Here is a 23,531-nt window from a genome sequence, read left to right as displayed (position 1 = left end):
GTATCTCCTGTACACTCATTTTCTCTCACCCTCCTGATACACATGGTGAGTCGTTAGCAGCTAATATTTTTTCTATCATAATTGTTAACACGACACTTTCAAATAAGCCTTACTAATGATTGAACTTGCGACCTCGCAGTCAAGGGGTTCCTTGTTGAAAGAGATACCGAAGCGATGTAAACCTACGTTTATAGCATTTGTAGATTTATAGAAATGCTTGTGGCAGTGTTGATTAGAATACACTCTTTGAAAGTAGCAGAGCTAAAATAGAAATGGTTCAAATGGCTCTGAGCACTATGGGACTTAACATTTAGGTCGTCAGTTCCCTAGAACTTAGAACTACTTAAACCTAACTAACCTAAGGACATCACACACACCCATGCCCGAGGCAGGATTCGAACCTGCGACCGTAGCAGTCCCGCAGTTCCGGACTGCAGCGCCTAGAACCTCAAGGTCCACCACGGCCGGCAGCTAAAATACAAAGAGCGAAAAATTATCTAAAACTTGTACAGAATCCAGTTCCAAGAGATGGAGGACACGAATGGGAAGACGTAGTTGAGAAGGGGCTGCGACAGGAAAGCAACCTATTCCCTCGCTCTGTTTGCGAGTGGAACAGGAAAGCAAATGACTAGCGGTGGTACCCAACACCTTCCACATGCACCATTGGCTAGTGGAGGACGTATGTAAATGTAGAAGTCTGTGGGTGTGTGGGTGAGTGCGAGGGAAGGGTAGCGAGGCGCTTAAACTGTAGAGGTAGACCAAGGGTCGACTACAGAAAGCTGACTAAGCAGGCTGAAGTGCATGTAGGCTGCAGCAGATATGCAAGATGAAAAGGTTCTTGCACAGGGTAGGCCGCATGGAGAGCTGTATCGGAACAGACATCACACAAAAAACCACAACAACGGTGTACTGATAAGTTTTGTGCTCGTCTGCATACAGTGCTGGTCTTCAGAGTTCTATTAGGATTGTACTTCATTTTATTTCAAGCATATGAATACTGATGAGTATAATATACAGGGTGTTACAAAAAGGTACGGCCAAACTTTCAGGAAACATTACTCACTCACAAAGAAAGAAAATATGTTATGTGGACATGTGTCCGGAAACGCTTACTACCCATGTTAGAGCTCGTTTTATTACTTCTCTTCAAATCACACTAATCATGGAATGGAAACACACAGCAACAGAACGTAACTGCGTGACTTCAAACACTTTGTTACAGGAAATGTTCAAAATGTTCTCCGTTAGCGAGGATACATGCATCCACCTTCCGTCGCATGGAATCCCTGATGCGCTGATGCAGCCCTGGAGAATGTCGTATTGTATCCCAGCCGTCCACAGTACGAGCACGAAGAGTCTCTACATTTGGTACCGGGGTTGCGTAGACAAGAGCTTTCAAATGCCTCCATAAATGAAAGTCAAGAGGGTTGAGGTCAGGAGAGCGTGGAAGCCATGGAATGGGTCCGCCTCTACCAATCCATCGGTCACCGAGTCTGTTGATGAGAAGCGTACGAACACTTCGACTGAAATGTGCAGGAACTCCGTCGTGGATGAACCACATGTTGCATCGTACTTGTAAAGGCACATGTTCTAGCAGCACAGGTAGAGTATTCCGTATGAAATCATGATAACGTGCTCCATTGAGCGTAGGTGGAAGAACATGGGGCCCAATCAAGACATCACCAACAATGCCTGGCCAAACGTTCACAGAAAATCTGTGTTGATGACGTGATTGCACAATTGCGTGCGGATTCTCGTCAGCCCACACATGTTGATCGTGAAAATTTACAATTTGATCACGTTGGAATGACGAAACTAAAATGAGCTCTAACATGAAAACTAAGCGTTTCCGGACACATGTCCACATAACATCTTTTCTTTATTTCTGTGTGAGGAATGTTTTCTGAAAGTTTGGCCGTACCTTTTTGTAACACCCTGTATAAAGGGTCCTCATTGCATTTGGACATGCCTCGGCATTTGTTTTTTTTTATTATTTACGACTGCGTGTATAATTGGATGTATAAGTACACACCAAGTTTTAATTACTAAATCTATTTCTTTTGAGAACACTTGACTGTATAGCCATATTAGTTAACACTCTGTATATACACATTTATTGCTGCTCATGTCCTCATTTACGTCACTTGTTATGTTTACGAGGACACCTTGTTTTGGCCATGTCCGCATGTAACAAATAAAACAGTTTATTCAATTGAAAAACGACGTACGCGACACTACGACGTGTTTTAATTGATGTTAGCTCTTGTTACTCTTGTGGTCAAGACTTGACAGAGCTCCATTTTCGTTGTGAAGATGCACAATATTCTTTGTGTTAGACATACGAGCCCAAAAAGTTTAGAGACTGGAATAATAGAGAGGAAATTTAACATGGTGGTTTAAATGCTTAAGTCATCTTACATTGTCTCTCCCCACCTGTGTATAAGGCACAGAACGCTAATGAATTCACTTGAAAGTGTCAGAAAAGTCTTTCTTTAGGATGTTGTTCAACTTGCGCTCCATATTCACAGATTAAAATCACTGTACTCCATAACTACCTCGCCGGCACTGGCACAGCAACTGTCATAGATATTTAAGAGACAAATAAAAGAAGTCTCGGTCGCACAAGATAGGCGTATTTAATCTTCTAATGCGACGCGTTTCGTCTATTCTACGTATCATCAGACAATCGATAAGAACTCTTGCTAATTACGACCGAGGAGCCGAACGTAATTAAAGTTCCATACCCAGATAGCCACAGTCAATACTTCATAACATTTTTCACCCCCCACCCTATCTTTCTCTCTCTCTCTTTTTTGTATCATCAGTCTTCTGACTGGTTTGATGCGGCCCGTCGTGAAGTCCTCAATTATTTGCTGGATGTATTCCAGTCTCTGTCTTCCTCTACAGTTTATGCCTTCTACAGCTCCCTCTAGTACCACGGAAGTAATTCCCTGATGTCTTAACAGATGTACTACCATCGCTGATGACATTGATGTTCCGAGTGACATTTAAGAAGAATGACATGATCTGCTGAATGGAATGAACGTCCTATTGTCCCATCCCCTTGTCAGTGTTTTCCACATATTCCTTTCCTCTCCGATTCTGCGTAGAGAATCTCCTAATTCCTTAACTTACCAGCCCACCTAATTTTCAATATTCTTCTGTAGCACCACATCTCAACTGCTTCGATTCTCTTCTGTTCCGGTTTTGCCACTTTAAATTGCCATATAAGGCCGTACTCCAGACGTACATTCTCAGAAATTTCTTCCTCATATCAAGGCCTATGCCTAATAGACTTCTCTTGGCCAGGAATGCCCTTTTTGCCAGAGCTAGTCTGCTTTTGATGTCCTTGCTCCGTCCGTCTCTGGTTATTTTGCTGCCTAGGTAGCATAATTCGTTAAGTTCATCTACTTAGTGACCATCAATCCTGATGTTTTCTCGCTGTTCTCATTTACGTTACTTTTCATTACTTTCGTCTTTCTTCGATTTACTCTCAATCCATATTCAGTACTAAGTAGAGTGTTCATTCCACTCAGCAGATCATGCAATGCTTCTCCACTTTCACTCAGAACAGCAACATCATCAGCGAATCGTACCATTGATAGCCTTTCATCTTGAATTTTAATTCCAGTCCTAAACCTGTCTTTTATTTCCATCATTGCTTAATCGATGTTCAGATTGAACAGTAGGGGCGAAAGACTGCATCCCTGTCTTACATCCTTTTGAATAGGAGCGCTTCGTTATGGTGGTCGACTCTTATTATCCCGTTTTGACTCTTCGACAAATTGTGTATTACCCGCCTCTACCTATAGGTTAGCCCTATTTTTCTCAAACTTTCGAACATCTTCCACCATTTTGCACTGTTGAAGGCTTTTTCCATGTCGAGAACTTGTCAGCAACTTGGGTGCATGAGCTGTTAAGCTGAGAGTGCGATAATATTCTGGCACTTGTCAGCCCTTGTGGGCTTGGAATTGTGGGGGTGATATTTTTCCGAAATTCAGATGGTATGTCACCAGACTCATACATTCTACACACCAACGCGATTAGTCGTTTTGTTGCCACTTACCTCAATGATTTTAGAAATTCTGATGGAACGTTATCCATCCCTTCTGCCTTATTTCATCTTAAGTCCTCAAACCTCTCTTAAATTCTGATTCTAACATTGGATCCCCTATCTCTTCTAAACCTACTCCTGTCTCTTCTTCTATCACATCAGAGAAAACTTCCACCTCATAAAGGTTTTCAATGCACTCTTTCCACCTATCTTCTCTCTCCTCTGCATTTAACGCCCATTGCACTTTTAATGGTACCACCTTTGATTTTAACAGCATCGAAGGTTTCTGTAAGCTGAGTCAGACCTTCCGACAACAATTTCTTTTTCAGTTTCTTCAGATCTTTCATGCAGCCATGTTTATTTCATTCCTCAGCGAATTTCCCTTAACATTTTTGTACTTCCTTTCTTCTATCGATCAACTGAAGTCACGAGCAGCACAAAACCGCAAATTGCATTCGACGCCTCGCGTTCAGCAACAGTTTTTATCGATTGTCTGATGATGCCTAGAATGGGTGAAATGCGTCACATGTGAAGATTAAATAAACCTTTATTATGCAACCGCCGGCCGGAGTGGCCGTGCGGTTCTAGGCGTTACAGTCTGGAGCCGAGCGACCGCTACGGTCGCAGGTTCGAATCCTGCCTCGGGCATGGATGTGTGTGATGTCCTTAGGTTAGTTAGGTTTAATACGTTCTAAGTTCTAGGCGACTGATGACCTCAGAAGTTAAGTTGCATAGTGCTCAGAGCCATTTATTGTGCAACCAAGGTTGTTTTTTCTGTATAATTCACACATTCTCCGGTATTGGCGAACCATCAGACACCCATTCTGCACTTTGCCATTTTGTTGTTTATTCGTATCGATAGCTATTAACCCGTAATGTTATTCTTTTTTTTCAGAAAAGAATTGTCCGTGTTTTTCATTTCGGTCATGTCGCGGCAGGCGTCCACGTGACATTGCTTGTTGTTCGAAAGTAAAGGTGTGCGGGTGTTGATGCGCGTTCACACTTTACTCTTGTTCGGGAGATTTTGGAGAATGTCGTGAACGCCTTATTTACAGATGTTGATTCACTGTGTTACAACGCCGTTGGCCCGCTACGGGCGCCCGTCTGCTACTTATCACTGCCTGCTGACAACTCACTGGTCGGATGCACGCTGCCACCGTAGTTACGGTGCTTTCGTCGCTTGAATGCGAGGAATAAAATCGGTCTGAAAAGTCTATGGACGGGCGGTATGCTTCAGCCGTTATTTCAGTGAAGTAAATGGTTGGTATCAGAAACGAGTATAAACTATTAGGTTCAAAAGTTGATAACGATTTGGCTTGCATATTGGTATTCCGATATCCTGTATTCGGGTTCCTGTATCGATGAGGCAAGGCATCTGTGATATGCCTTTAGGGTGTATGTCAGGATACTCCTACTGCATCTTCTGCCTCTCGGCAGTCGTATCGGCCTTGCGATCCACTGCCAACCGAGGTTGACGAGAGAATGGATCTGCACCTGCGCAACTGCTTGTCCACTTAAATATATTCACTCGCAGACGACTCCGGCAAAGTTTCATGGGTTACGAGTTTTAAAAAAGTCCTGTGGCGATGGAGTACTGACGGAGAGGCAAGAGCTTGGTGTGCCCGAACCTTAGTTGGTGCTCTGCACGTTAGGCGGTCAGACGGTGATGGTCGTTCTGGAACTCGGCAGGGACGGGAGGACTGGTTCGGCAGCTCGTCAGACGACAAAGTAGCCCTATTTAGGATTGCTATGCTTTCCCTACTCCAGGGAGGGGCCTAGAAAAGACGGCCTAAACATAGCCCGTCTCAACTCAGTGCAAGTTGCAAACCGCGGTCACTTGTTCACCAAAATATGTGGTCGAAAAAATAATAAAGGATATACTTGCATTAAACACTTTATGACTGGTTCATGGAACTGGATAATGACCATAATCAATGTCCAGAGGGAAAGACAGCACTTACTGCTAGAGAGTTGGCTAGATATAACACCGACATCGCCGCCCCAAGTGGAACATATCTTAGTGACTGAGCTGTGCGAACAGCTCGGAGGTTACATCTACTACTGGAAACTACCTACCGAAAGGGCGGAAAGTGGCGTAGGATTTGCCACGCTCAAAAAACTGGCGTGTTCATTGACGGTACTTCTAAAAGGCATCAGGGACAGAATCATAACGCTCAGACTTCAACTAACATCTAAGAAATAGTTTCAGCTGATCAGTGTCTACGCACCTACACTGCCATCTCCCATGAAGAGAAGTACTAGTTCTACCAAGATCTCCGATACGCACTTCAGGGCATTCCTTCTGCGGATAAAGCCCTGTTGCTCAGAGATTTCAATGCTCGGGTTGGCAGTGATTTCAGTGCCTGGACTGGAGTCACTGGTCGCCATGGAAATGGAAAATGTAACTCAAATGGTCTTGATCTTTTAACTTTATGTGCTGAATCTGAACTCTGTTTGACAAATACATATTTTCGGATGCCCGATAAATATAAGACGACGTGGATGCACCCAAGATCTAAACACTGGCACCTACTAGACTATGTGATCGTACGGAAAAAAGATCTTGGTGAAGTACTGATCACACGTGCTATGAGAGGCGCTCAGAGTTGGACAGACCATCGACGTGTGAGATCCAAATTAAACATAACTTTGAAAGCACCACGCCGAGCGTCTCACAAAATACTATCAAAATTATCCTGCAAAATCTTGGTCCACGATCAGACTACGAGAGCAAAACTGGACGATGCATTCGGTTCTGGTGGCTTTTGATATCCGAGTCTGCGTCCGTGGATGAGCACTGGAATGTATATGCTACCAAACTGCGCAGATGTGCCACAGAAGTCTTGGGAGAACCTCAAGAAAAGAACCAAGATTGGTTTGATGATTCAGGTACAAAGAACAAAAAGCTTGTTAATGACTTCAGAGCATCTCTTCGCAGTCCTGATCTTGACAAGCGTGAAGTAGCACATTTCAACCTGAAAGTCAAGGTGCGCGCCCTCAAAGATAAATTGTTTGTTGTGAGAACGCTTCGCTTCCTGGACTTGAATCTTTCGCCGACCGAGATGTCATCGCTTACAAGACCTGGCATTGTGGAGTAGATCCGAAGACCGAAAGTAGACCTAGTTATGTTTATAGTAATATGCCATTTACATTGTATACTCGCTCATGTAGAAAAGTTAGTAATGCAATCTTACGGTGACACATACCAAACAGGCAGAGTCTTCGAGTGCCTGGAAACTATCTTTCGTCCAAAATTAAGGAAGATAGCACCTGTTTATGAAAAAGATAAAACTTCGTGTGATCGGATCTTCAAAGCAAAGCTCGGTTTTGCAAGCCACATCGGAGTGCGCCACAATACGGACTAAACGACAGACGGAGTCGCTGTCGGCGAAGAGGACATCATCATCATCATCCCGGTTGCTATATGCTTATTTATCGATTGTAATTTTTTATTTGTAGCTCACTGTTGCTATTTGAGTTTACATAGTGTCATTTTATCATTTGGAATTAGTGAGTGGAGCTGTGGACGCCTTTAAACGGAGTGCCAAGTGGAGAAATCGTAACATTTCCGACATATTCTTTTGTCTGAGTTCAATATATGGATGACAGCAGCGCAGGCAGGCAGATATATTTGCTCCGTGTATGGGGATAATGTCACTGGACAGAGTACGTCAAGAAAATGGTTTCCTCGTTTTAAGGGAGATTTTTACATTATTGACTCTCCACTTAAGGAAGACCTTCTGGGTTTCATGAAGATCGTTTAAATGCATTAATGCAGGATTTTGGAGAGAAAAGAACCACGTGTATGAATATCAAGATCTCAGATGGCAACCCAGTTCTAAGCAAAGAAGGGAAGGCAGAAAGGTGGAAAGAGTATATAGAAGATTTATACAAGGGCGATGTACTTGAGGACAATATTATGGAAATGGAAGAGGATGTAGATGAAGACGAAATGGGAGATAAGATACTGCGTGAAGAGTTTGACCGAGCACTGAAAGATCTGAGTCGAAACAAGGCCCCCGGAGTAGACAACATTCCATTAGAAGTACTGACGGCCTTGGGAGAGCCAGTCATGACAAAACTCTACCATCTGGTGAGCAAGATGTATGAGACAGGCGAAATACCCTCAGACTTCAAGAAGAAAATAATAATTCCAATCCCAAAAAAGCAGGTGTTGATAGATGTGAAAATTACCGAACTATCAGTTTAATAAGTCACAGCTGCAAAATACTAACGCGAATTGTTTACAGACGAATGGAAAAACTACTAGAAGCCGACCTCGGGGAAGATCAGTTTGGATTCCGTAGAAATGCTGGAACACGTGAAGCGATACTGACCTTATGACTTATCTTAGAAGAAAGATTACGAAAAGGCAAAACTACGTTTCTAGCATTTGTAGACTTAGAGAAAGCTTTTGACAATGTTGACTGGAATACTCTCTTTCAAATTCTGAAGGTGGCAGGGGAGCGAAAGGCTATTTACAATTTGTACAGAAACCAGATGGCAGTCATAAGAGTCGAGGGGCATAAAAGGGAAGCAGTGGTTAGGAAAGGAGTGAGACAGGGTTGTAGTCTCTCCCCGATGTTATTCAATCTGTATATTGAGCATGCAGTAAAGGAAACAAAAGAAAAATTTGGAGTAGGTATTAAAATTTATGGAGAAGAAGTAAAAACTTTGAGGTTCGCCGATGACATTATAATTCTGTCAGAGACGGCAAAGGACTTGGAAGAGCAGTTGAACGGAATGGACAGTGTCTTGAAAGGAGGATATAAGATGAACATCAACAAAAGCAAAACGAGGATAATGGAATGCAGTCAAATTAAATCGGGTGATGCTGAGGGAATTAGATTAGGAAATGAGACACTTAAAGTAGTACAGGAGTTTTGCTATTTAGGAAGTAAAATAACTGATGATGGTCGAAGTAGAGAGGATATAAAATGTAGACTGGCAATGGCAAGGAAAGCGTTTCTGAAGAAGAGAAAGTTGTTAACATCGAATATAGATTTATGTATCAGGAAGTCGTTTCTGAAAGTATTTGTTTCAGCGTAGCCATGTATGTAAGTGAAACATGGACGATAACTAGTTTGGACAAGAAGAGAATAGAAGCTTTCGAAATGTGGTGCTACAAAAGAATGCTGAAGATAAGGTGGATAGATCACGTATCTAATGAGGAGGTATTGAATAGGATTGGGGAGAAGAGAAGTTTGTGGCACAACTTGACTAGAAGAAGGGATCGGTTGGTAGGACATGTTTTGAGGCATCAAGGGATCACAAATTTAGCATTGGAGGGCAGCTTGGAGGGTAAAAATCGTAGAGGGAGACCAAGAGATGAATACACTAAGCAGATTCAGAAGGATGTAGGTTGCAGTAGATACTGGGAGATGAAGCAGATTGCACAGGATAGAGTAGCATGGAGAGCTGCATCAAACCAGTCTCAGGACTGAAGACAACAACAAAAACAATGCAGAATACGACAGTGCGCTCGAGAACGGGCGAATGTGATGAACTGTGATCATTCCACCATCGTCTAACATTTGCACACGACAGAGAAGATTCAAAAATCGGGAGTGCGGATACTGTACACTCTAAGCCAAAATCATGAAAGCGGGTAGCCATACATGCATCAGCGCTTGCTCGTCATTCATCCGCTCGTGAACAACGCAGACCATTCCTATACTGTATCCTTACTGGTGACGATAAATGGTGTCTTTCTGCCAACATAAGGAAAGGAAAGGAATGGTTGAGCACAAATAAAGCAGCAACTCCCCACATAAAGACCTGCACGCTTCCACAAAACATGATGTACTGTATGTGCTGGAGCAACGACGGTCTGGTGTACTACAAATTGCTTCCCCGAGGTGTACGCATCACTGTTGACATTTACTCTCAACAACTGAGGCGCCTTGGAGACGCAGTCCGAGAACAACGACCAGGAAGACTGCGTGAAGTGTTGGTACTCGGTGATACCACCTTGTACACCTTATCTTGCGCGCTCATATTTTCACCTTTTCCGCTGCCTATCTAACAACCTTCCAGTATCTTCCTTTCCTGATAAAAATGCGCTCCCAACGCGGCTGGACGAGTTATCCGGTTCAAAGCCACGTGCTTTCTACATTTGTGGAATCGAAAAGTTATGCCAGCGTTGGCAGACTTAAAAAAAATATTATTATTGTTAATTCCTTTAACTCCTTATGGTTCAAATGGCTCTGAGCACTATGGGACTTAACACCTGTGGTCATCAGTCCCCTAGAACTTAGAACTACTTAAACCGAACTAACCTAAGGACACCACACACATCCATGCCCGAGGCAGGATTCGAACCTGCAACCGTAGCAGTCGCGCGGTTCCGGACTGCGCGCCTAGAACCGCGAGACGAACCGCGGCCGGCCTAACTCCTTATGGGTAGCATAGGCCTGCAACAAAAGATCGCTATGTCTCCTGCAAGTATTTTCGCTTCTTCCCATCCTATTCCTTGCCCTTGACCTTCTGCTTCAACTGATGGTCTCCACGTCGTTCTGGGCCTGCCTCATCCCGGCGTCCCTGAGGAATCCAATCAAGTGCCTCCTTGGCAGTATCTACATTTGGTCTCCTAAGTATTTGTCCTAACCATCTCCATATCCTGCTTCTTATTTGAAGCTCAATTGGCTTCTGGCTGGTTCTTTCCCAGAATTTTTCGTTAGAGATGACATTTGGCCGCAATACCCCTCAGGATGTTCCTGACATCTGTTCTTAAATGCCTGCAGCTTGTGGAGTAGTTGCTTCGCCGCTTTCCATGTTTCACATCCATAGAGATGCACAGATTTTACATTACTTTCAAATACCCGCAACTTGGTCCTCAATATTATTTCCATTGCTCTCCACATTGAGCAGAGAGTTGTAAAAGCGCCTTTCGCTTTGTTGATGCGGCTGTTAATGTCCTCTGTTGCACTACCGTGTGGTGTAAGCATGCTTCCAATGCTGCAAAACGTATCCACCCTTTCGACTACCTGCCTCCCAAGCTTAAGCCCTGCTGTGTTGTGATCATTTGCGCGCATGTCTTTTGTTTTTTGGGCATTAATTTTCAAACCGACTTTCTTCACCGAAGATTTCAGACCTTCTGGTTTCTCTTTTATACCGTTGTGGCTGTGGGATAGAAGGCAAAGGCCATCCGCAAAATCTAGGTGTTTTAGACGTGATCAATTGCTTCATTTTATTCCTCTCACTTTATCCATTGCTTGCGTCATTACAAGATACTATGTTAAATAGTATCGGAGAGAACATGCAGCCTTGCTTAGTTCCTGTTTTTACTGCTATTGGATCTGAAAGCAGATCTTGAAGTTGAAAGTGGCGTATGTAGTTTTCATACACGCACTCGACAAGAGTGATTATTTCTCGGGAATTGCAAAAGTTTGCAATGAGCTCCATATTTTTGTTCTAATTATACTGTCGAAGGCCTTTTTAGTCTACAAACAGCATGTAAAGCGGCGACTGGTATTCATATGATCGTTCAGTTATTATTCTCAACGTATTTAATTGGTCAATGCAAGAGCCACCTTCCCTGAATCCTGCTTTTTCTGTTCTTATTTTCTTGTCTGCATATGCTTTTATCCTATTTAGACTATTCGCGAGAGGATGTTGCTTGGAGCTCACACCAGGGTGATGCCTCTCCAGTTGTCACAATAGTGGAGGCGAATAATTGTTGATGGCTGAAGTCCATGGTGTCTGTTCTGTTTATTAAATTTACGGATAACGCTGAGAACTCATGCACCTACTCAATAATTATGGACAGTTGCACAGTGTCATTAATGGGATGCTGATGATGTAACTGTAGTGTCTTGTACAGCAAGGAAGCAAGGGAGAGGCTGTTGTTATGGGTGGCTGGAATCCTCTTTCTACAACACAAATGCACATGTGGATTAAAACGCTCCTTCATTTACATGAACTGGAGCATTTACTTAACTTGAATAGAGTCCATGTTTTGTGGTACAAGCTCATCGGTAATAGTCTCTTCCAGACAGCGAAGTACAGCCCTGGTACAGATAAACTAGCCGTGCTTTAGTCATTAATCAGATCGCTATGCATTGTCATTGTGATGGACTAAACCTGCTCTGCGAGTAAACTGACACTAAACTGGATGATTGAGTGAAGCCCTACGGTCAGCGGCGGTGGCCCAAAATACTTGCTGTCGAGAGGGCGTTGGTGGCGTGTTGCTTGTGGGTGTGTCTCTGGCCTCTCTCGCGATATGCGTGCTCGATCCAGTGCCTACAAATCGATCTTCTCGCTACATCTTTGCCGACTGGTGAGCTGGCGACAGCTTACGCCAGCACAGTAGTTCTGCACACACTGTGTGTGCACAGGACTTTTCGGCTATTAAGTTGGGCAGATAGGTACTATAATCAGATCCACGAACGATGCCATTTCGCGTATGTCAAGGCACAGATGGGGATTGCATTGTTGATGATAAATAAATGTCGTGTGACTAGGGCCTGCTGTTGGGTAGACTGTCCGCCGGGTGCAAGTCTTGCGATTTGATGCCACTTCGGCGACTTGCCCATCGATGGGGTTGAAATGATTATGATTACGTCATCACAACATCTAGTCCCTTAGCAGAGAAAATCTCTGACCCAACTGGGAATCGAACCCTGGCCCTTTAGGACTGGCATTCTGTCGCGCTGACTACTGAGCTACTGGGGGCGGACATTGTTGACGATTCCAAGCGACAACTGCAGTACGTGCATGAACGTGCTTTCTACATGAATAAAGTTTATATCCTCCAAATTATGTCCCTCACTTACTTATACAGTATTTATCACTTACCACAACGATCGGCGATGACGACTCGAGACGAATGGAATCAAACTTGAGTAAACAACTCCCTATGATCACGTTTAATGCTCGTATCAGCTACGGCACTCATAGCAGAGCGCTCAGAACGTGCTGAACGCTCATTGGCTGTCGGAGCATACGTCATGTAGGTGCGCAGTGATATGTCCGCGTAAGCAGAAGAAACTAACGATTAAAATCCGAAACAATTTATTGGACTGTTGAATTAACCAAAACAAATTCTCGAACTATAACACCAACACAAAACAGTGATCTGTCTTCGAATCACAACTACATACAAGATAGAAAACAACTGAAATAATTTCGTAGTAGTCTCCGCCAGAGGCTTCTCTGACATTCCAAGCCTAATCAGCGAGAAGATCCAAGCCGGGCTGCCGGTGCGGCAGCTATCCAAGGTTGCTGGCGGTCAATGAACTGCCGATGTGCGGTTTTCTTTTTCTTTATTGTGATTTCATTCCCCTGTCGCATATGGGCAGGGGAGGGCTGCCAGCGACACAATCCGCCGCTCTTCAGCCAAGTGACATGACAACTTAAAATAAGAATAAAATGTTACATACATAAGGCGAGAAAGGGGAACTTAAAACAGAATAAAGGGAGAAAATGGAGGTAAAAAATAGACTAACATGGAGACGTTCATGGAGGACAGTTAAAAGTCACAGTTGGCGAGTCTTCAAAACTCAGAGAAGACACTGAATGGACATGCACACGTTAAAAGTCAGCCACAGTAGTAAAAACACTCTGTAACAACACATTTAAAACTCACTTGGAGCATACACAACGAAGAATCTAACTGCCAGGCGGGACCTGCCGAGGGAAAATGCAGAGAAGATGGAAAAGGAGGGGAGAGCATGGGGCAGCAGGGGAAGCAACAGGATGGTGGGGCATCAGTGGGTACACGAAGAGGCAGGAGACACGTGGTGTGGGAGATGAAGAGGGAGTGCAGAGACACTGAAAAGGGGCACAAGAGAGGGAGGGGAAGTAGGAGGGGGAAGCCGCTCAGAAGGGGGGAGGGGGAGGAGAGGGAAGCCTGAGGAGGAGGCAGGAAGATGGGGTTAGAGTTGGTAGGAAGGGCAGATGTCAGGGCGAAGGTCATCATCCAGGAGTGGTAGATGGTGGAAGTTGCATTGGGAAAGGAGGCGGGGGGGGGGGGGGTGTGAAGCCGGGAGAGGGTGGGACACAACGGTAAATGCGCGGCAACTGGCTGGAGGTTGAGAGGAAGATAGACACCAGGGCGTGAGGAGGATCAAGGCGGCGGAGAATATATAGTGTGCGGATGTTTTCAAGGAGAAGGAGAAGGAGAAGGAGAAGGAGAAGGAGAAGGAGAAGGAGAAGGAGAAGGAGAAGGAGAAGGAGAAGGAGAAGGAGAAGGAGAAGGAGAAGGAGAAGGAGAAGGAGAAGGAGAAGGAGAAGGAGAAGGAGAAGGAGAAGGAGAAGGAGAAGGAGAAGGAGAAGGAGAAGGAGAAGGAGAAGGAGAAGGAGAAGGAGAAGGAGAAGAAGGAGAAGGTGGGGGAAGGGGACGTGGTCGTAGAGGATGCGCGTTGGGGACGGAAGGCGTATGCGGAAGGAGAGGCGGAGCGCATGGCGTTCGAGGATTTGGAGGGCTTTATAGAACCGGGGAGGGGCGGAAATGCCGATGTGCGGCCGAGCGCCGGCCTTTATAGCGCTTCGGCGGATGAGTATCTAGGAACTATTTTCCATCACGTGGTTGATGTGTGAAAGTAGTTCCGGGATCTGCAGCGACCTCTTCCTTATTTCTATGTGGGCCGGTAGTGGCCCCTGGTGGCCGCTGGTGTCTTTGCTGTGGTGCCGTTGTTGTGGTTGTTGCTGTGGCCGTTCATCAATGTTGCTTGTCGGTTGTGTAGTGCCTCGGTGTGCGCCTGTGAGGTCGGGCAACCCGCGGCTGCAAGTTGTCAGTTTGGTTGCCGATACTGCAGGCGCCGTGATGACTGGTGGCGAAGGCTACAGCACGCAGAACCGCCGTCGTTCGCGACTGCAATAGTAGTCCGTTGTGGTGTGCAGTGCGTGGCGCAGTCGTGGTACCTGTCGGCGGACATGCAGCTGTTCGCGGCGGCGCCGCTGCTCGTGTGGCCCCTCCGCCGGTGGCGCAGGGCGGGCCCGGCGCTGCTCGCCGCCTCCCTCGTCCTCGCCGTGGCGCTGCCGGCCGCCACCACGTTGCTGCTGTGCGACTGCCCCGCGCTCATCGGGCTCGCCACCAGGTTTGTGCCAGTGGCAAGAAACTGCTGTAGGCACGCGTGTCCAAACAGACAGGTATGTAACAGGCAGGATACGGAGCTGCGGTCGGCAGCAGCTATACACGGTGGTCCATTGATCGTGACTGGGCCAAATATCTCACGAAATAAACGTCAAACGAAAAAACTACAGAGAGCGAAACTCTTCTAGCTTGAAGGGGGAAACCAGATGGCGCTATGCTTGACCCGCTAGATGGTGCTGCCATAGGTCAAACGGATATCAACCACGTTTTTTTTAAAAATAGGAACCCCCATTTTTTATTACATATTCGTGTACTATGTAAAGAAATATGAGTCTTTTAGTTGGACCAATTTTCTCGCTTTGTGATAGATGGCGCTGTAATACAAACATATGGCTCACAATGTTAGACGAACAGTTGGTAACAGGTAGGTTTTTAAAATTAAAATACAGAACATTTTATTTCGGTTGTTCCAATGTAAACATGTACCTTTGCGAACTTATCGTTTCTGAGAACGCATGCTGTTACAGCGTGATTACCTGTAAATAACAGATTAATACAATAAATGCTCATAATGATGTCCGTCAACCTCAATACGTGTAACGACATTCCTCCCAACATCGAGTAGTTGGAAGTACATCGCCATTCTGTCATGCACTGAAACATCTTGTAGTAACATCGGTGGAACATTACGTAGGAAATCAGCATACATTGCACCATTTACATTGCCATCTATAAATTGGGGGCCAATTATCCTTCCTCCCATAATGCGGCACCATACATTAACCCGCCAAGGTCGCTGATGTTCCACTTGTTGCAGCCATCGTGGATTTTCTGTTGCCCAATACTGCATATTATGCTGGTTTACGTTGCCGCTGTTGGTGAATGACGCTCCATCGCTAAATAGAGCGCGTGCAAAAAATCTGTCATCCTACCATAATTACTCTTGTGCCCAGTGGCAGAACTGTACACGACGTTCAAAGTCGTCGCCATGCAATTCCTGGTGCATAGAAATATGGTACGGGTGCAACCGATGTTGATGTAGCATTCTCAACACCGAGATTTTTGAGAATCCCGATTTCCGCTCAATTTGTCTGCTACTGATGTGCGGATTAGCCGCAGCTGCAGCTAAAGCACCTACTGGGGTATCCTCATTTGTTGCAGGTCGTGGTTGACGTTTCACATGTGGCTGATCACTTCCTGTTTCCTTAAATAACGTAACTATTCGACGAACGGTCCGGACACTTGGATGATGTCCTCCAGGATACCGAGCAGCATACATAGCACACGTCCGTTGGGCATTCTAATCACAATAGCCATACATCAACACGCTATCGACCTTTTTCACAATTGATAAACGGTCAATTTTAACACAGGTAATGTATCACGAAGCAAATACCGTTCGCAATGTCGGAATGTTACGTGATACCACTTACTTATGCGTTTGTGACTATTACTTCGCCATCTATCACCAACCTGTATAAGACAACAAGTCTCTGGCGCAGTTGTTAGATCGGTTACTACTGCTGCAATGGCACGTTATCAAGATTTAAGTGAGTTTGAACGTGGTGTTATAGTCGGCGCACGAGCGATGGGACACAGCATCTCCGAGGTAACGATAACAGGGCTTTTCCCGCACGACCATTTCACGCGTGTACCGTGAAAATCAGGAATGCGGTAAAACAACAAATTCCAATATCGCTACGGCTGGAAAGAAATCCTGCAAGAACGGGACCAACGATGACTGAAGAGAAACGTTCGTGACAGAAGTGCAGCCCTTCCGCAAATTGCTGCAGATATCAGTGCTGGGCCATGAACAAGTGTCGTCATACAAACCATTCAACGAAATATCATCGATATGAGCTTTCGGAGCCTAAGGCTCACTAGTGTACCCTTGATGAGTGCAGGACACAAAGATTTACGCCTCGTTTGGGTCCGACAACACCGGCCGTGGACTGTTGGTGACTGGAAACATGCTGCCTGGTCAGTCGAGTCTCGTTCCAAATTGTATAGACCGGATGGACGTGGATGGATATGAAGACAACCTCATGAATCTGTGGACCCTGCATGCCAACTGCTCATGCTGGTGGAGGCTCTGTAATTGTGTGGACCGTGTGCAGTTGAAGTGATATGGGACCCCTGGTACGTCTAGGTACGAATCTGACAGGTGACACGTACATAATCATTCTGTCTGATCGCCTGCATGCCCTCATGTCCATTGTGCATTCAAACGGACTTGGGTAATTCCAGGAAGACAATGCGACACCCCACATGTCCAGAATTGCCACAGAGTAGCTCTTCTGAGCTTAAACATGAACATTACTGTCGCCTTGAACGATTCTCTTCAGTCGTCGTTGGTCTCTTTCTTGCAGGATCTTTTTACGGACGCAGCGATGTTGGAGATTTGATATTTTACCGGATTCCTAATGATGGTACACCCGTGAAATCGTCGTACGGGAAAGTCCCCACTTCATCGCTACCTCGGAGATGCTGTGTCCCATCGCTCGTGCTCCGACTGTAACACCACGTTCAAACTCACTTAAATCTTGGTAACCTGCCGTTATAGCAGTAGTAACCGATCTAAGAACTGTGCCAGACACTTGTTGTCTTATACAGGCGTTGCTTGCCGCAGCGCCGTATTTTGCCTGTTTACATATCTCTGTATTTGAATACGCATGCCTATACCAGTTTCTTTGGCGCTTCAGTGTATATGCCTCAATTTTTGTGCTATAGATGCATGGTACAAAGTATGTGCGTAGGGGGGTGTATTATGTCGAGAAGATGATGTTCATAGATTTGTTAAACAATTTGTAATCCCCGCCACATTGTGTCACACGTTAATTCTAGGATTAGAAGGAAAAAAGTATTGGTAACTTATGTAATAAACATTACAGTCTTATTAAATAATCATAATAGTAGTTGCAATACAAGTGAACCTTTTCTTTTTACCCTTCAGGAAATTGAAGGAGGTAATAACCCCCATATTGGGAAGTAATGTTATACAGGCTGTATCATACGAGGACTATTTGGTAAGCAAGCTCCGATTAGTCACGAAATGGAAACTGCAGTGAAAATGAAACCTGTTTTATTTGCAGCAGTTTTCTGCCCCTACCAGCTACTTCTCTATACAATCGCCGCTCCGACTTACACGTTTGTCGTAGCGTTGTACCAACTTTCCAGTACCCACGTCACAGAAAACAGCCACCTGTGCTTTCCGCAACCTCCCTGCGCTGGTCTGCAGTTCGTTGTCCGTGCCAGCGATTCGTGTGGACGCAGATGAACATCAGAGGGAGCCAAGTTGGTGATGTATGGTGGTTGCTCAAACACTTTCCATCGAAAACTCATCAGGGGCGTCCGAAATGCACCTGCAGTTTGCGGTCGAAAATTGTCATGAAGAAGAACATGTGTGACAGTTATGTATTGAGGGGTGGTATGAAATCAAGTGAAACCTCTCAGCGATCACCCATACTTGCCGCGGGACACTATTTCCTAGGCATCTTTACGCGCTCGCGTTTTGCTCAGAACCGAAAAGAGCGGCATGGCGTGATCGATAGGCACAATAGAGACACTACCCAACACATCTGTGCAAAACGTCAGCGGATTTTCACTGTCCATTTCGTGACCTATTGGGCCTTACTTTTCGAATAGCCCTCGTAATTGGTAACGAAAGTTGTATGTGAATTGAAGGGAGAGAGAGGAAGAAAGGAAAGGAAAGGAAAGAGAGGGGATCACTGCTGTCAGCTGCATCGGGACATTACATGGAACCAGCAGTGACAAGTAAAAATGTGTAAGACCGGGATTCGAACCCGGAATCTCCTGCTAACTAGGCAGGTGTGCCATCCAGGACACAGCATTACCACAACTGCGTGGACTATCTCAGAACGCCTCACAGCTGATCCACATTCCCACCGAAGGTCACCTATCTGCAGTCCATGTCCATTTCCCCCCATTTCCTTCTCTCTCTTATCACCACCTCTGGCAGATCCTCCCGGTTATTTTATTCATTATCGAGTGTGGTGCGACAGTGTTCTGTTCAGTGCGCTTATACAGTGTTATCAAGTGGTGTGGTTTTTAATCGCAGGAGATCAGACGTATTTGTGCATCCGCACTGAAGAAGGTGGATACGTTGCACAGCTAGGCCTATAAAATTATTTGAATGCGTGTTGTCTGTTTTTTTGAACATGTTTAAAAGAACAGACAACACACATTCAGATAGTAACGAAAACTGACAAGGACTGTACGCTATTGGGTATTGCGGTCCAGCTCTATGCCCCTACCCCCTGGTGTCCTCATCTCCTGCCTGCTGCCACACCTCTATCACTGTATCCCACCCTCTCTACACTGCCACACCCTCTATATCCTTCATCAGGGCGATTTCCAGGACCTCCGCCTCGTGGATGATGAACTTTGCTGTGATGTCTACCCTTCATACCAACTGCAGCCCAGCCTTCTTTTCTCCCATTACCTCCCTTGCCCCCAGCGGTTTTTCCTCCTTTGCCCCCCCCCCTACCCTGAGTCTCTGCCCTCCCTCCAGCTATTTTCCTCTCCTGTCCTTCCTTCCCCAGCCCCCTTCGTCGCACTCCCCACCCCATCCCCACCGCCCCTTCCCCCAATTCCCTTCTCTCTCGTATCACCACCCCTGGCAGATATTCCCAGTTTTCTTATTCATCATCGAGTGTGCTACGTCAGTGTTCTGTTCGGTGCACTTCTACAGTGTATTCAAGTGGTATGGTGTTTGATCATGTGCTCAACTTGTTTATAGTTTTGTTGTCCATGGTTTTTTGTGCTGCGCCGGCCATCACGTGGCTGTTTTAATCGTTCTGCGACTTTTTATGCACCTGCCATACTTTGACTTGTGTGTTTTGATTCTCGCGCTCTGTGTTTTCTGTGCACAATGATTTTTTGTTTTTATCTCCATTTTACAACCACCTCTTTTTTGGTATACTTTCTTCCATTCGTAAACTTTTATTATTTATTCAAGACGTACATAAGTGTGCAACCTGTCAGTCCTCTACAATATTGTACCTTACTCTTTTCAAGATTATAGATTGCTTTGCGCATTGTGGAAAGTGAAATCCAATGAGTATATGAAGAGTATATTCCCTGCGTACGTAAGCCGTAACGAGGTTCACCAGTTCGTTGAAAAATTTCTCTCCATCCTTGCAAAATTCCGTCAGTGATCTGGTTCTGCTGCAAGTTCTCTCGTCATGTTAGTATGACGGTGTATGCACCGCCTTCCAAGCTTCTTTTTTGTACATCGTCACTTTCTCTTCTTTTTATTTTTGCAGCACATCGTGGTTGCAATCGCAATACATGCGAGCTCTACGTCATCGATGTCCGACATGTTCGCCATGAAGGCAAAGTTCTAACTGACACCTTCTGAGCATCAATGTTGCACAGTAATATTGTGCTGTTTTCGGCCTTCTTCTTTCGTGCAATATATGACACTGTATTATTTCTCAAAAAGTATACGATGATAAATGCGAAACCGTCCCAGTACACAAGGGTCTGCAACCGAACCATTTGTGAGGTAACTACCATTGTGTGCCTATGAGTTGCGACTGACTTCAGTCTCAAATATTGTCCTAGTTACTAAGAACTCAAATGAATAAGTCAGTTGGGAAAGGGATCATGACCGCTTTTTTTCCAAAGTACGTATATCGGCGATACCGGATCTTTATATCTTCACTCATCGTTTGGTATAACAGGGGGTCATGTCCTATCAGCAAATATGCTCGTTAGATGGGTACTGAGCTAGAGAAGGTGCCATGGCAGGAGACGATTTGAGAGGAGTTTGAAACTTTGGTAATCTCCTTCTCTTAGATGCATAATTTTACCGTTATAAGCGTGGAAACGGATGATATTCAGGACTTAAAGATCTTGTGGCATAACCATCACAAAAGGGATGTTACCCCTGTATGTTCTTGTGGTAGCAAAACAAAAATGAAGTCTGAGATATATATTTCCAGTCACATCATTTACGTAGCGATTCTCCTGGAAGTCAAGTAATCCATTAACGGACTCACCACCTTCCAGCCTCAGCAGATCAAAGGATGATGTAAATCAGATCTTCCAGATAAATATGCACATAGTGGACCTTTTACAATAAAAATAAGAAAATAAACGATGTAAGGAAAGTTCTACAATACATATATTACGAGCAGAAACCATTTTATAACGTTATCTGCCAGTGGCCAGCGACGGATGGAGAAGATGTAGTTGACAAGTATACTCACCATTGTTGATGTATTGCTTTGATGTATTTTCTTGAGGCCGTATTTTGGGTACATTATGAACAAAGCTGTATGCTCATAACACACCCTCTTATTGCTGTAATAAATATGATTTTTATAAACTTCTATAACACAATCCTTTGATGCGAACAGAACGCTAGTTGCCTCATCAGCCTCACCAGGTTCGAAAAAGGACCATGCCCACTACATTCAGACTGCATGACTGACCACTCTAGATGGCTAAATTATGTTGTAATGGTGTGTATTGTTTCACCCTGAGACCAACTCTTAGACAGAAACTCCACAATAGCAAGCTTAAGAAGCTGTGTAGTGAAACAATTTTTTGTCTCTCCTGAAAATTTTACTTTCTGGGACATGACCCCCTTTCCAACTCACCAATCAAATATATTTGAAATGTAAACTTTTCAATTAAGTTCTCGTGTCACTGGGCTCAGATTTCACTGATCACCTACCTTACCAGGAAATACACTAGTTTAGTACGTTACTGAAATGCCCTGATTAAACCGCAGGACAGGACAGACAGAATAAATTGTGGAAAGGGCCAAAATAAGGGGCTGTCAGTTGCACTCGAACATACAACTTTATTGTTTGATCAAACACTACGAGAGCCCAAAATTTTTTTTTTAAATCCGCAGCTTTAATCTTTGGGACTTAATTACTGACTGAAAGCCACTTAAATTTAAAAATGGCTGAAGGCGAATAACTTAAAAAGCAAACATAATCTGAAATTTAAAAGTCAAGCCTTATCTTAAAACAGTTCTTTAATTAGGCCGAAGTAAACCAGTTAAATTCAAATCGGCTGAAGGCCAAAGACAAAAAAAAAATTCAAAAAAAAAAAAAAAATTAAAATCTTAAAGGGCTTACGTGAAAAACTACTCTAAATTAGGCTGAAGGCCTTAAGAGTAAAACAATTCTAATATAAGACACAAAACTGGCTAGAAGCCATACCAGTACCAACAACAAGAACGAATTTAAAAAAATAAGGCAGTACACCTGCCCAGATGTTCGAGGATCGGCCTGTAATTCAAACACTGACGCTCGCTTACGTGAGACAGGCAGTCGGGCCAACCATCAATAGCCCGCGACAACACAACCGACCGACACTCAGCGGACCTACCGACAAGATAACTTCCACTTCACCCGACCAGGGCACAAAAGGGAGTTCAACGGAACAACGTAGAAGATATTGGCACCCACAACCATCATACATGGAGCTGTCAAACTACACACTGTGCTGGACAGCAACAACACGATGAGGAAACTACACTGCCTGAAATTTACGTCAACGCGCAGGGCAGGTAACCGGAACGTTAACGGCCACAAGGCAGAAGGTTCCGCTGGTGGACTTCAATTCAAATAACCAAATACAGCGAAACTCCAACGGACGGTGGCTAGAATTTTCCAACTTGAAACCACGTTGTTGCTCGTGGGAATATACCAACAGCTGACAACGAACTCCGAACGACACAATGTGAACAGTCTTGACTTGCTAGCAGATTAAATCAAAACTCAGCTTTCGTGTTCAGGGTCGGTGAGACACGGATCTCGTAGGCGCTCTCTCCGACACCGCGTAGAGACCAGCGGGCCCCGGCCATACTACGCCCTGCTATGAATTCCTCACTGCTCCACGCCAACCGACCGGCTCCTCAAATCAGCACGGAGACAGCACTAAAATAGCTGAGCAGTCGACGTCACAAGCTACACACAGCTTCACGAACACTTGCACTAAGGACTAGACAATACTAACGGCAGCGACTGTGCAATAACAAGGACGAATCAAGAGTCAGCACACGCAGGCAACCCATTAGCGATCGTCCGACAAGACGGCCGACCGACGACCAACCAACGTGGTCGGCACTCAAGTGATATGTATAGGCAACGGTCGGGCGAGTCATGGCTGTCCGGACCTCACTGCAGCCGCGTCCTAACACTGCCAGGTCCGAGCTACATTGCTAGCGGCTCCTAACTCACTGGCAGATCCGAACTAAGTCCGAGCATACGACAGCCGGGAAGTAATAGCAGTCAGCAAAGATAACACGTCGCTCATGGGCAGGCAAGACGGGCAACTCAGTAACGCCACTAATTGAAATTAGGATAACGAGGTGGTTGTATAGTAAAAACGGGATGTCAAATGAGATATGGCACCTACAGGAGCCACGCATGGCTCAGTTACCCGTTACAATTTACTGTA

The 23,531-nt window shown here is 44.9% G+C and overlaps 1 protein-coding gene across 1 annotated transcript in view; it reads left to right on the top strand.

Moving 5' to 3' along the window:
* The window catches only part of LOC126273232 (O-acyltransferase like protein-like), a 225,365-nt gene that overhangs the window by 169,289 nt on the left and 32,545 nt on the right, over positions 1–23,531 (top strand). The window contains exon 8 of the mRNA XM_049976776.1: positions 14,897–15,093. Coding sequence (XP_049832733.1) covers positions 14,897–15,093 — 197 coding nt within the window. The remainder of the gene's footprint in view (positions 1–14,896; positions 15,094–23,531) is intronic.

Source organism: Schistocerca gregaria, chromosome 5 (assembly GCF_023897955.1).
Source record: "Schistocerca gregaria isolate iqSchGreg1 chromosome 5, iqSchGreg1.2, whole genome shotgun sequence".
Classification (NCBI taxonomy): Eukaryota; Metazoa; Arthropoda; class Insecta; order Orthoptera; family Acrididae; genus Schistocerca; species Schistocerca gregaria.
The sequence above is the reverse complement of the archived record's forward strand: the minus strand, read 5'-3'. Positions and strand labels throughout refer to the sequence as shown.